This window comes from Nomascus leucogenys, chromosome 9, assembly GCF_006542625.1.
Source record: "Nomascus leucogenys isolate Asia chromosome 9, Asia_NLE_v1, whole genome shotgun sequence".
NCBI lineage: Eukaryota > Metazoa > Chordata > Mammalia > Primates > Hylobatidae > Nomascus > Nomascus leucogenys.
In genome coordinates, this window is record NC_044389.1 from 30352972 (window position 1) to 30366590 (window position 13619).

Consider the following 13619-nt stretch of genomic DNA (forward strand, 5'->3'; position numbering starts at 1 on the left):
AGGTTTCTTCAAGAGTTTTTGTAGTTTTGGGTTTTACACTTACGTCTTTAATCCATCTCGAGTTGATTTTTGTGTATGGTACAATATAAAGAAGGGGTCCAGCCGGGTGTGGTGGCTCACGCCTGTAATCCCAGCACTTTGAGAGGCCGAGACAGGCGGATCATGAGGTCAAGAGATCGAGACCATCCTGGCCAAAATGGTGAAACCCCATCTCTATTAAAAATACAAAATTAGCTGGGTGTGGTGGCACATGCCTGTAGTCCCAGCTACTCAGAAGGCTGAGGCAGGAGAATCTCTTGAACTCGAGAGGTGGAGGTTGCAGTGAGCCGAGATCGCGCCACTGCACTCCAGCCTGGCGACAGAGCAAGACTCCGTCTGAAAAAAAAAAAAAAAAAGAAGGGGTCCAGTTTCAGTCATCTGCATACAGCTAGCTAGTTATCCCAGCACCATTTATTGAATAGGGAGAGTCCTTTCCCTGTTGCTTTTGTCAACTTTGTTGAAGATCAGATGGTTTTAGGTGTGCACCTTTATTTCTGGGTTTATTTCTCTATTCTGTTCCATTGGGCTATGTATCTGTTTTTGTCTCATATTTTTGGTATACTGTTTTTGTACCAGTATTATGCTGTTTTGGTGACTGTACCCTTCTAGTATAGTTTGAAGTCAGGTCATGTCATGCCAACAGCTTTGTTCTTTTTGCTTAGGATTTCTTTGGCTATTCAGGCTCTTTTTTGGTTTCATATGAATTTTAGAATAGTTTTTTTCTAATTCTGTGAGGCATGTCTTTGGTAGTTTGATGGGAATAGCTTTGAATCTGTACATTATTCTAGGCAGTATGACCATTTTAACAATATTGATTCTTCTTATCCATGAGCATTGAATGTTTTTCCATTTGTTTGTGTGAATCCATCTTTGTACTCTGTTCCATCTGTGAATGTTTACAAATGAGTGGATAAGGGTAGATGAGGATAATCAGTCCTTTCTCAGAGTATTCCTGAGCAAGAGGTGACAAGCTAAAACTACACTTCTGTCAGGAGATCCAAGCTAGTTTTCTTCAAACACAACAACAGTATTCTGAGGCATAGTTATAGCAATTTATATAGTCAAAAAAATTACTTCTCCAAGAAGATACACTTAATTCTAGCAGCCAACTAGAGTATTGAGAGAAGAGTTCAACATTAAATAGTTTAAATCATTGAGTTGTTATCTGGAAATTCTTGAGATCGTAGTTTTTGCTGAGTACAGATTTTTACATTTTATTTTTCATTCATTCACTTATTCAGTGGTTATCTGCTGGACACCTACTACATGCTAGGCACTCTTCTAGGCATTTGAAATATAGCAGAGGACAGAATAGACAAAAAAGTCCCTGCCCTAAGAGGAAAAATAATAATAAAAAAGAAAACAGAAATTTTGAGGGAAAAAGCCCCAAGAAACTACAATAACAACAAAGAAAATCCCTAAACCTTATAGAGTTGACATCGCAGTGGGGGAAGATAGACAAAGAAATATGTGTTAGATGATGCTAAGTGATATGAAACAGAAATAATGAAGGGCGACTGGCAGAGAGAGGTGATGGCTGGTGTTCCTGGGTCAAGGAGAACCTCTCTGAGTTGCTAGCATTAAAGTGGAGGCTTGAATGAAATGACTGAGAGAGTAACCTGTGTGAATATCTGAGGGAAGAGCATCCTACAGAAATGAAAAACAAGTGCAAAGGCCCTGAGCTTGATGTGTCTTAGAAAGAGTAAAAAAAAAAAAAAAAAGGCTAGCAGGGCTGGAACTGAGAGAACAAGGAGTAGTGGTAGAGAAGGTCACAGAGGAAGCTCCACCTAGGCCCTGCTAGACGTCGTGGCTTTTCTCTGAAGAAGGTAGATCAGTTAGGCAGCTAGTGTAATGACTGAGGTGAGGAATGATATGGGATGGCAGTAGAGGGGATGAGAATTGGTTGGCTATTGGACATATTTAAAAGCTGAATTGACACGATTTACTGATAGATTGGAATGTAGAGTGTGAGAGATTGGGTGTGAGTGTGATGAAATAGTTGTGTTAAAGTGCAAGTTAGCTAATAGGGAAGGCGGGGGTGTGTGGGAAAGCCTTCAAAGTCCTCCTCAGGCCTGGTTCTAGTGTATACAGACCATTTGACCTTGAGGTTAAGTCAACAGGAGTCGCAAAACAACTGACTACTAAGAATAGGATGAAATCAGTGGTGACCCCTCTGCCCAAGTGGATCTTGTTCCGAGAGGCTGCCAAGCTAAATAGTGGTTGTGGGAAAAGAACAAATATCTTTTCTAATGATTGATTTCCAGTTAAGGAGAGGAATGGAAAGTAAAGGGGTAAGGACAGACGTTCGTCAAGTCTTAGGAAGTTTCAGGGCTGGGAGTATATTCTAGGGCCAAGCCTTACTTTTTCCCTGTCTTTCCGTTTTTTTTTTTTTTCTCTTTCCTTTTTTCCTCATTTCCCCACTCCCTCCTTGGTCCAGGTTCTTGCCTGCAGAAAGGTATAATTTACCTCTAGTTCTCAAACTTCAGCGGGCATCAGAATTCCCTGGAGGGTTTGTGCAAACACAGATTGCTGGGCCCCACTCACACAGATTCTAAGTGTGTGTGTGTGTGTGTGTGTGTGTGTGTGTGTGTGTGTGTGTGTAGAGGGCTGGTGGACGATAGCGCTGAGATTTTGTATTTCTAACAGGCTCCCAGGTAATGCTTGGGAAGAACTGTTGCTTCTTGGACAGCAACACTCACAAGGCAACGTGATCCTGAGCTCCACCTCGAAGGATGTGAGCTGGGAAAGTTCCAGCTCACAGAGATTTAGTCACTTGAGAAATGGTCCACTTCCTCCAAGGTATTTTTTGGATGCCCCAAACGGATGAAAACAAGAAGCAACCGTGGGCGAGGAGGAGGAGCTGGCCATCCTCCTCGGTTGGGCAGCCCGTCGGAGCTCACCAGCGAGGCGAGGGCGGGAAGACAGCCCCCGGGCCGGCCCACGGATCCTCAGAAGGCGCGGACCTGGAGGAGGCGCCCCAGAAGGCGACGCCTCTTGCCTCTTGTCTCTCGCCTCTCGAAGGAAGTTTGCTTTTAATTTCAGAGCCGGGCTTGCCGTCGGATCAACCTCCAGGAGCGAGCAGTGGGCGCGGACCAGAGCGGCCAGTCCCCTGGGCGCGGGCCGGGCAGTTTCCGCGCTCAGCACAGGCAGCTCGCGGTCATGGGCGGCTCAGCCTCCAGCCAGCTGGACGAGGGCAAGTGCGCTTACATCCGAGGTACGCCCCTCCCGCCCGGGGGCCTGGGGAGCCCCCTGACCCGTGCACCAGGCTGGCCGCCGCGGTTGGGGCCCCAAGGGGCGCGCCCCGGGCCCTCTCCCTGTAGCGTTCGGGGATCCCCGACCGCAGCCCGCCCGCGCGAGTCGGGTTTCCTGCCCCAGCCGGCGCCCTCCGGCGCGGGTGTAGACCGGGGACCGGGGGCGCCGGGTGTAGACCGGGGACCGGGAGGGCTTGGGAGCGAGGCAGGTGCAGGATGCGGGTGGGGACGCCGGCGCCTCCGCCGCTCCCGCCGCCTCGGGGTCAGTGCCGCCCCCGCCCGGCGCACTTCGCCCCCCGGTATCTGCCCCAGACTGAGTTCTGAGCTGTTTCTGAACTGGCCGCCAAGAGAGCAGCGGGGATATCCCGCGTTTCTAGAGATACCCCTGGGGATTCCCGGCCGCTAAAGCAGAATTTCCCTCTTAGTAATGTTGGCCTGGCTTTGGAAAGCGCGGCGTTTGGCCGCAGCTTCGCTCGCATTTCATCCTAGCACTTGCAGGATGATTTCATCAGCGGCAGAAAGGACAATGTCATGCCGTTCCCTTCACGCCCCGGAGAGGGGCGAAGCAAAAGAGGAACACTGGCGTGCTTTGTAACTGCCGCGAAAGTTATAGAAGGGGAGAAACTCATTTAGGGAGACCCTCAGAGGTGTGGGGACTCAGTAGAGAGCGTGAGGCAGAAAAAAACAAAACAAAACCCAAACCGAACTGAAACTGCAGGAAGTCCTGACTCGTTATCTCCTTTATTTCCTGGGTGTATTTGACCTCCCCTCTTCTTACCCCCCACCCCAACCTTGCCTTCAACCGCTACCTAACATTTGGTTATCTTACCAATTTACTCTTTCCCCCGCCCCGCCGCCCGATCCCCCACCCTCGGCTTCAGAAATATCTTCCAGACTAGGTATTAAACTCTAGGTCTGTTTGGCCCTTGAATACTTTCCTAAGAGGAAATCATTTATTTGGTGTTCTTATTCCACATTTGTTTTCAGTCACCACAACATTTAAGACCATTTTAAAAGGATATCAAATCAGGGTACTTGAAGAGCAACGGAGCTGATTTTACAGATTCCTGCTCTGGTGCCTTTGGAGGTAAAAGATCCGTACTGTCAGGGGATAACACTTGGTCAAGTATCTCTTTGCTTTTGTTTGTTAAAAGGGGAAAGATAGATGATTTATTTATATTAGTAAAAGAGCTGAACTAAGCTTAAAAGAAATAAATGAAGCCTGCCTTAGTCTTAAAAATGTGGCCACATGCTTGTGTTACCAGTGTATAGGGACTGAAAGGGCAATTAACAGAACATAGTGAGAAAGGGCTTGCATTTGTATGTTAGCAAAGTTGTGTTTAAGGCATTTATATAAGACTTTATTTCACTGGAAAGCTTAGGAGCACCTAACGTGGACGCGTGGCCATGTACACTAATCATTTGAAGTCAAGCAGTGTGAAGGATTAACTTGCTTAAAGAAGACTTCCTGGCCATGCTGTTTGTTGCTATTGATGCAAGCATTGTACTCAGATAATAAGAAAATGTTATTACTTTCTTTATTCTGAAAGCTATTAAATTATTACAAAAGTATGAGGGACTTAGGGCAGGTGAAGAACTGGTAATGCAAGTCTTTGAATGAGTAAACCTGTAGCATATGGTGTGACAGTCATTACATCTCCCAGTCTTGTTCAGCTTTCTCTCTTCATTCTATATTCAGGAGGGCACTTGCACGGTATGTGTAGTGGGAGAGGGAAGAGAAGAGTTAAAGTTAGAATACCTCCAGAGAAAAAGACTCATCGCTTCATGTGAGAATGCTAGTCTTGCCAAAAGAGAAAAGAACCTTGGAAAAATGCATGGTGTTGTACATTGTTAATGCATGAGCAAATGAGGGTCACAGGGCTGTGATTTCCTGATGGTTTTGAAGCCCAGGTTCCTGAGTAAAATCATAGCCCTATCTTTACCTCTTTGCCCATCTTTTAGCCCATAAATATTCTCAAGCTTTGATTCAATTGTAAGCAAAACGATCGGAAGTATGACAGTAAAGTTTAAATATACTTTTATGACCTGTTTCTCATAAAGTAGCCATCAGTGAAATATAGATTTGAAAGCTCCTGAAGCTGAGACAATAACTTTCTTTTAAGCTTGATAAACTTTGCTAACAAGGAGAGTAGCTAGTCAATATATTTTGAGTGACTTTTGTTAACTTTATTTTGTATGCATCATAAGCAGCTGTATGCTACTGACGCTGAATCAGCCTTTAAGACAAATCATTGAACAGCTGCCATTCCTTGTGTGCCTCAAAACATCTGTGTCATATGGATGTTTTGAAAATACATTGTTTCTTAGGATTTAGTTAATCTTCAGGTAAAGATATATCAGCTACATTAAGGAGTTACTTCATTTCTAAAGATGTTAGTTTTGGAAATTACGACAATGCTCATGTTTCTTACAACAGAATAAATTTTTAGAATTGTTTCTAGAGGCCTTTCAGTAGTGTCCCTTGATAAGATGTTTCTATTAATAAATAATACTGAGACCAACTTGTGATCACATGAGCCGTGTCATATGTTAGTCTTAAGTGATGCTTTTAGCACTGACCTAAAATGATCTTTTTTTTTTTGAGACGCAGTCTCACTCTGTCACCAGGCTGGAGTGCAGTGGCGCGATCTCGGATCACTGCAACCTCTGACTCCCTGGTTCAAGCGATTCTCCTGCCTCAGCCTCCCAAGTAGCTGGGATTACAGCCACGCGCCACCATGCCCAGCTAATTTTTGTATTTTTAGTAGAGACGGGGTTTCACCATGTGGGCCAGGATGGCTTCGATCTCCTGACCTTGTGATCGCCTGCCTCGGCCTCCCAAAGTGCTGGGATTATAGACATGAGCCACCGTGCCCAGCCAATCTTTTTTTTAATGAGGAAGAAAGCTAATAGATTCCAGGCATCAGTGGTCAGTTTGGGTGCTCTTCTCTCTTTATGCCATGTTTTCTTTTCTTTTTTTAGTTTTCTGAGATAGGGTCTCACTCTTACACAGGCTGAAGTGCAGTGGTACAATGACTGTGAGCCTTGACCTCCCCTGGCTCAGGTGATCCTCCCACCTCAGCCTCCTGAGTAACTGGAACTGCAGGTGTGTGCCACCACGCCCAGCTAATTGTATTTTTTGTAGAGATGGGGTTTTGCCATGTTGCCCAGGCAGGTCTCAAACTTCTGGGCTCAAGCAGTCTTCCCGCCTTGGCCTCCCAAAGTGCTGGGATTATAGGCATGAGTCACCGTGCCCGGCCTCTTTTTCTGTAAAGCTTTTGGTATGCCTGAAATTAAACTATAGCTTAAAAAAAAAAACCCAAAACAAAACCAAAAAACCCCCCACACTGTGTTTTCCTGTTTAAGCAATAATTTTATTTCCTTCTAAAAATTACCCTTGAATTTTTAACGAATCAAAAAGAAAACAAACCTGAAAGATCTCCCACATAAGAAGTCCTGTGGAGGGTCAGAAAAATACTGGACAGTCAGTGCTGCAGCTGAGAACTATGGGATACACAGATCCTAGTGGGCACTTGCAGACCTGACAGCAGCAAATACCAGTTAGGAAAACTGTTTTCGCCCCCTGGATTTATTATTGCATAGTCAGTTACATAATATATAAAGGGCCCAGTGGCTTCCTCCAAATGCTTCTCAATGATCTGATGCTTATAAAATAAGCAATGAGTTTCAGCTTTAAAATAGCACATATTTTTCTCAGGGAAGTTCCCTCTTATTTATACAAGGGTTAACTTAGGTGGCTAGATATAAAGTTTAAAGTGATGTGTCTAGAATGAAGTCTCCATGGGCAAGGTGGAGGATGGGGAGAGCTATACACATCTGCAGTCTACTTAGTGTAGATGTGTCGTACTAGTCCAAGCATTTGCTTCTCCGGTCATAATTTGTTGGTGGGAGATGGGCATAAGAACTGGTCTGACTTAACCTGAATATTTTTGGTAGTGCGATCTTAGAGTCCAAGTTGGCTAGTAATGGCAATATAGTATGATGAGAAAGTTAGGAAATGCCATTATGGTAGACACCATTGTATGTCAACCCAACATCCTTTTCCCATTCTTCCATTTTTTTTTTTTTTTTTTTGAGACAGGGTCTCACTCTGTCACTCAGACTAGAGTGCAGTGGGACAATCATGGCTCACTGCAGCCTCGACCTCCCTGGGCTCAAGCGATCCTCCCACCTCACCCTCCTGAGTAGCTGGGAGTACAGGCATGTGCCACCATGCCCAGGTAGTTTTTTTGTATTTTTTTGTAGAGACGGGGTTTCGCCATGTTTCCCAGGCTAATCTCAAACTCCTGAGCTCAAGTGAGCCACCTGCCTTGGCCTCCTAAAGTTCTGGGATTACAGGCATGAGCCTCTGTGCCCAGCCCCCATTCCTTTTTCTAAAAGAACTCCAGTTTTGTTCAGGCATTAAAACTCCTGGCCAGGTTTGGTGGCTCACACCTGTAATCCCAGCACTTTGGGAGGCTGAAGCAGTGGGATTGCCTGAGCCCAGAAGTTCGAGACCAGCCTGGGCAACATGCCAAGACCTTGTCTCTCTCTAAAAAAAAAAAAAGAAACTCCCGATATTGCCCTCTGTTTCAGAGACGCTAGCCGCATTTAAGGCCCCTGAAAGGTGGCTGCTGATTGGTCTGTACCTGTCATGGTGGTGTGGTCTCCTTGCCAGTGATTATAGTAGGCATGGGATTATGTTGCCAGCTGGTCAGTGATGCTTGAGGGGAAGTTTGCCAGCTGCTTCTAGGTGAGTTTTCTTCCCTTTTAAAAAGGAGGCAAAGTGAAGGGCACTTCTTCTCCTTCTTTTGACTTTGTTGCATCTGAATGTGATGCCTGCAACTGCTGTTTTTATCTTGATGAGCAGGAGGGGAGCTAGCCTGAAGACAAAGCCAATACTTGGAGCACTGCAAAGCTGAGGTATCTCAGAGATAAGAAGCTAGAGCCCTGACAAACTTTGCCGATAGCCACTATATGCTAACCCTGCATACTTCATATTATGAGAGCCACTAAATCCCCTTTGAATTGGAATAGTGAAGATTGCTAGTTATCCACAATAGCTTTCTCCTTGTTATGTTTAATGATAGAATCCCCACATTTTAGCTGTCCACATGAACTCCCATAATAAAGATATTTCCTAAACTCCTTTGCAACTAAATAGGGTTATGTAGTCGAGTTATGGCCAATGGGATGTAAATAGAAGTGCTGTTCCAGAAAGTGACATTAAAGGGGAAGGGTATGACCATCTTCGTCCTAGTCTCCACACTGCTGGCTGGATTGTGACCATGGCTGGAGCAGCCATCATGGACCATGAGGTGTCCTTTCAAGAAGGAGCACATGTAGGGCAGAGTAGCTGGACAAAAGGAGCCTAAGTTCCTGTGGTTTCATAGAGAAGAACCTCCATACCAGCCCTGGACTATTTACCTCTGGACCTTAAAAAGAAAGAAAGAAACTTCCATCTCTTTAAGCCAGTGTTATTGTGGTTTTATTGTTGTCCACAGACAAACCTTATTCTATCTAACTCAATTATCTTCTTTTTATGTGTGGCCCAAAGCATCCTAACCAGTATACTAAATGCTGCCTTATTGGGTCCCCTTTAAGAAAAGGTAATCCAAAGAAAGTAGAAAGTGTGTAAAGATTATAGTATTTGTCTCAGCTCTTAATTTGTAGACATGAATAGGCTTTTGTAAGAAGTGAGAAATTGCAGCTCCTCCATAGTAGTGGGGATGGAGGAAACAGGAGAAAGAGGGTCCACTATGAACAATGCACAAATGCATATTGATCACTTTATATTTTAAGTGAAAAAAATGCCTTCAAGCATGCCAGACTACCAAGGAAGCTAGCAGGAGTTTCAAATAAGGAAAACTACTGCAAATTAGGAATTGCTAGTATCAATAATTACTTTCTATTTCCTTTGGTCTTTGTGAATTGAAACCAATACTTTAGAAATGGGAAGCTCTTTAGGAAGCCAAATCTCATGTCACAAAGCCATAAAGGATTTTGTGAGTTGTGAGTTTCTTAGAGTCAACCACAAATACAGAAAAGACAGTAGACTGAGACAGATTAACATTTTCTCCTGTACTTCTGGAACAAAGAGTGACTTTCCCTCTTGTGGCTTCTAATACAAGCCTTGATAAACCCCATAGAGTTAGATGATGAATCAAGCCCTGGTCCTTATGAAAAACTTCTTTTTACTATGGACGTTGGCTGTAAGAGGGCCCCATCATCAAAGGTGCTCTAGTAATAGTAACTACTAGGGTGACAATAGTAATTTTTATTATCTTTTACTGTAAACTACTGAGCTGATTGTAGTTTTACTCTATTATAATCTCTGGGAAGGTCTGAACTGGGTTCACAGGTAGAAAGTGCAATAGCAGGAGCTCAATTTGTAAAGGTAGTTTCTAATTTCATTAAAATAAATGTACCGTGAATGTTTTACAAAACATGCAGTGTGAATCATGGCAGTGAATTTTAATCTCCTAATCAGAAATTTTAATTTTTTTGTAAGTATAGCTGGGTAACATCACTCCAAGAAATAAGGTATGTATAACAATTTGCACTGTGAAATGGGAAATGAAGTCAGAAGTGAAGATAAAAGCATAATGGAAAGGAAGACAGGAGAATAAAAGCACAATTCATCTGCTACAGTCTGTTTAAGGCACTTTACCAACAGTTCGAAACTAACACACATACATACACACACACACAAAGAGAGAGAGAGAGGGAGGGAAAGAGAGAGAGAGAGAGGGAAGGAAAGAGAGAGAGAGAGAAAGAGATTTAACAGAACCCCAAATGCAATACAGATTTTCTCCTTTGAAACTGGAAAATTCATTTTAAAAGCAGACTAGCAAGTTGCTGCCAATGCGAAAATGCATGCCAGCTTTTAAAAAGTGCCCCCTGCCTTTGGTACTGTATGTTTTTTCTCACTTAGAGAAGAGAATAAACGCTTTAGAGATATGAAAGCAATTAATTCACTTTTGCAAATTGCAGGTTCTAGGACTTAAGGAAGTTTGTATTTCTATACTTAATGTTGTATGGAATGAGTCTATAGGATTAAAATAAATTAATAGTTTTTACTAGGAGCCCCGAAGTGACTTTTAAAAGGTCCATAGTCTCGAGGAATTTTGGAAGAAGGGTAAATGTCTCCATGCCAAACCATGTGGATTTTTTTTCTTTTTCTTTTTTAAAAACTATTATTTTTTTATTTTAAAAGAAAACATAGGCCCAGACAGCCACACAAAACAAATGCATAGCTTAGTGAATCATTATAAGGCAAATACTTGGTAGCCACTACGCAGGTCAAGACATAGAAAGAGCTTCACTAGCCATCAAAGGAGTCTTCGTGTGCCCCGTCCCAGTTCTAGACTTCGTTTCTCCAAAAATGACCACTATTTTCAGTTATCTATTTATAACTACCTCAAAGATCCTGGCTCTTAAAACAGGTATTTATTTGCTCACAATTCTGCTGAACTGGGTCCAGGCTGGGTGGTTCTACTTTTTATTTTTGCTGGTGGTCATTCCTGTGGATGCCGCGTGCATCTGGTGGATCAGCTGGTGGCTGGACTTAGCTGACAAGGCTTTCTTTCTCTCCAGGTGGCCTTTCTACATGACCTCTCCAATAGGATACTGAACTGTTTAAATGGTGGGTCAGGATCTTACATTGCTAGAGTGTAAAAGCATGTGGAAGCTTCTAGGACTTCTTGTGGCTTAGGCCTGGAATGGCGCCACATTACTCTGCCACATTTTGTTGGTTAAAGCCGGTCTCAGAGCCAGCCCAGATTCAAGAGAGGACTACACACAGGCATGGACACCTATGTAGGGGCTACCCTGGTAACAGACTACCACCTCACTAATCCTAGCTTTTATAATAATGTCTCCCTCTATTTCCTTATGGTTTCATCACCCAACTATGTATTTGTAAACATTATAGTCTTACTCACTTAAAAAGATGTCTCTTTTAATCTATACATTTCCCTTACATCTTTTACTTGCAGATTATCTGTTGAAAGACTTGAGCTGTTTGATATGTAGAGATTTTCACAGTCTGGAGTTTACTCATGGTGCAGTTCCACACATTTCTCCTGTATTTTCTACAAATTGACAGAGATAGTGAGACTTGATCAGTCTCAGAATCAGTCCTTTTTTTTTTTTAACTTTTATTTTAAGTTCAGGGCAAGATGTGCAGCATGTGCAGGTTTGTTACATAGGTAAACGAAACGCCATGGGGGCTTGTTGTACAGATTATTTCATCACCCAGATATTAAGCCTAGTATCCATTAGTTAATTTTCCTGATCCTCTCTCTACCCCCACCCTTCACCCTCTGATAGGGCTCAGTGTCTATTGTTCCCTTCTATGTGTCCATGTGTACTTATCATTTAGCTCTCACTCATCAGTGAGAATAAACGGCATTTGGTTTTCTGTTCCTGCATTAGTTTGCTAAGAATAATGACCTCCAGCTCCATCCATGTTCCTGCAAAGGACTGCATGCGTGTGTTCATTGCAGCACTATTCACAATAGCAAAGATATGGAATCAACCTAAATGCCCATCAATAAAGAAAATGTGGTACATATACACCTTGGAATATTGTGCCGCTACAGAAAAGAATCAATCCTTTTGTGAAGACTATAGGTGGTGGTGTGTATTCTTCATCTGGAGGCACATAATAGCTGGCTGCCTCTCTTTTTGTGATGTTAGTAGCTGTTCCATTGATACTTATAGCTGAGACCCATTAATTCACTGGGGGTTGAACTGTCTCCACTTTAGAGGAACTTGAAATTCAATGAGAAATAGAATTAAAGTTTTTGAACGGTGAAATAATAAAGGCAACATATGTTAGGTACTTCAAAATCATCTCTACCCTCTTGGAAATGCCGCCATGAATTTCAGTATTTTCTGATTCGGGCCCTGAGCAACACTGGCCAGGACAGACCTCTCTTTCCTCTCCACCAACCTTCCCTCTTGTCTTCCCCTAGAAAGCTGCCATGGAGCCTTCATTGAACCCTTACCATGGGACAGCCACTGAGCTAAGAGCATAGCATGTGTGAGCTCACATAATCCTCACAACACCAAATGGAGATATCATTAGCTCCATTTCACAGAAGAAGCAATCAAGGTTTACAGAGAATAGAGAACCTGGCCAAAGTCATCCAGTCAGTGTGTGGTAGAAGAAGGTTTGAACTTAAATACTTTCTGCCTCCAAAGTCCTTGCTGTTAACTGAGCTGTGCTGCCTCCCAGATGGTCACAGTCATTGCTCCTTTCATCTGAATTTCCTCTTCTCTGTGCATGCTTTTTCTCACATGGGTGAGTATCAGAAACTTTTCCTGTTCTTGGATTTTAAGCCTTCTGGTTTTCTTTAGAGCACTCGGAAAATCCTATCTTTTGCTACAAGCTGTCCTGACTGAAGGGAGCTCAGTGAAAAACTCCCCATCTGCATCCTAGGCAAACTCGTTGTCCCTTCCACTCCTCAGCAGTCACTCAGGCATTAAATACTTACAAGATTCTCATTCCTGAAAACTATTACCATCAATGATAGAAATGAACTGAACTCATTGACTGGAAATATATGGATCTTCATTCTTTTTTTTTTTTTTTTAGCTTATTTAGCCCAGTCCCTTGGTTTATTTGTCTAATCTCTGTGCTAGTATAACACCGATTTAGTTATTATTGCTCTATGATAAATCTTAATAACCAAAGGGCAAGACCCTCTTTCTTCTTACTCATTGTCAGAAGCTGTAGGCTATCCTTCCATATTTGTTAAACTGTTAATTTCATGAAAAACCATTTTGTAATTTTATTGAAATTGCATGAAATCTACAGATGAATTTAGGAAGAAGTGACATCTCTAAGATATTGAGTCTTTCAAACCTTAGTATGGCACATCTCTTCCATAATACATGCTTTTCTTTCATCCTTAAAGTTGTATAGTTTTCTACATAACAATCTTACAAAAATGTTTAATAAGTTTATTTATTGGTGCCTTTCACTTTTTCTTCCTATTATGATTGTGTTCTTCTTTTCTATTTTATTTTCCATCTGGTTACTTTAAGAGCACCAGAAAGCTATTTTGTTTTTGCATGTTGATCTTTGTATCCTACAAACATTTCAAGGCCTCTTATTAGTTGTAATGATTTGTTCATTCACTCTGATTTTTTTGTGTGCATATATTATCTGCAAATTTGACAGTTTTCAATTCTTTTAAATCTTTATACCTCATTTTTTATTGAATTTACTAGGACCTCCAGCACAATATTCAGCAATAAGAATGACAGCAAACATCCTTATCCTGTTCCTACTTGAAAAGGAATGTTCCCCATTTTGCTATT

The 13619-nt window shown here is 42.6% G+C and overlaps 1 protein-coding gene across 1 annotated transcript in view; it reads left to right on the forward strand.

Annotated features, from left to right (window-relative positions):
- The first annotated feature begins 3159 nt into the window (after positions 1-3159).
- NIBAN1 (niban apoptosis regulator 1) overlaps positions 3160-13619 on the forward strand; it is a 179965-nt gene continuing 169505 nt past the window's right edge. The window contains exon 1 of the mRNA XM_003264458.4: positions 3160-3253. Coding sequence (XP_003264506.1) covers positions 3199-3253 — 55 coding nt within the window. The 5' untranslated portion in view covers positions 3160-3198. The remainder of the gene's footprint in view (positions 3254-13619) is intronic.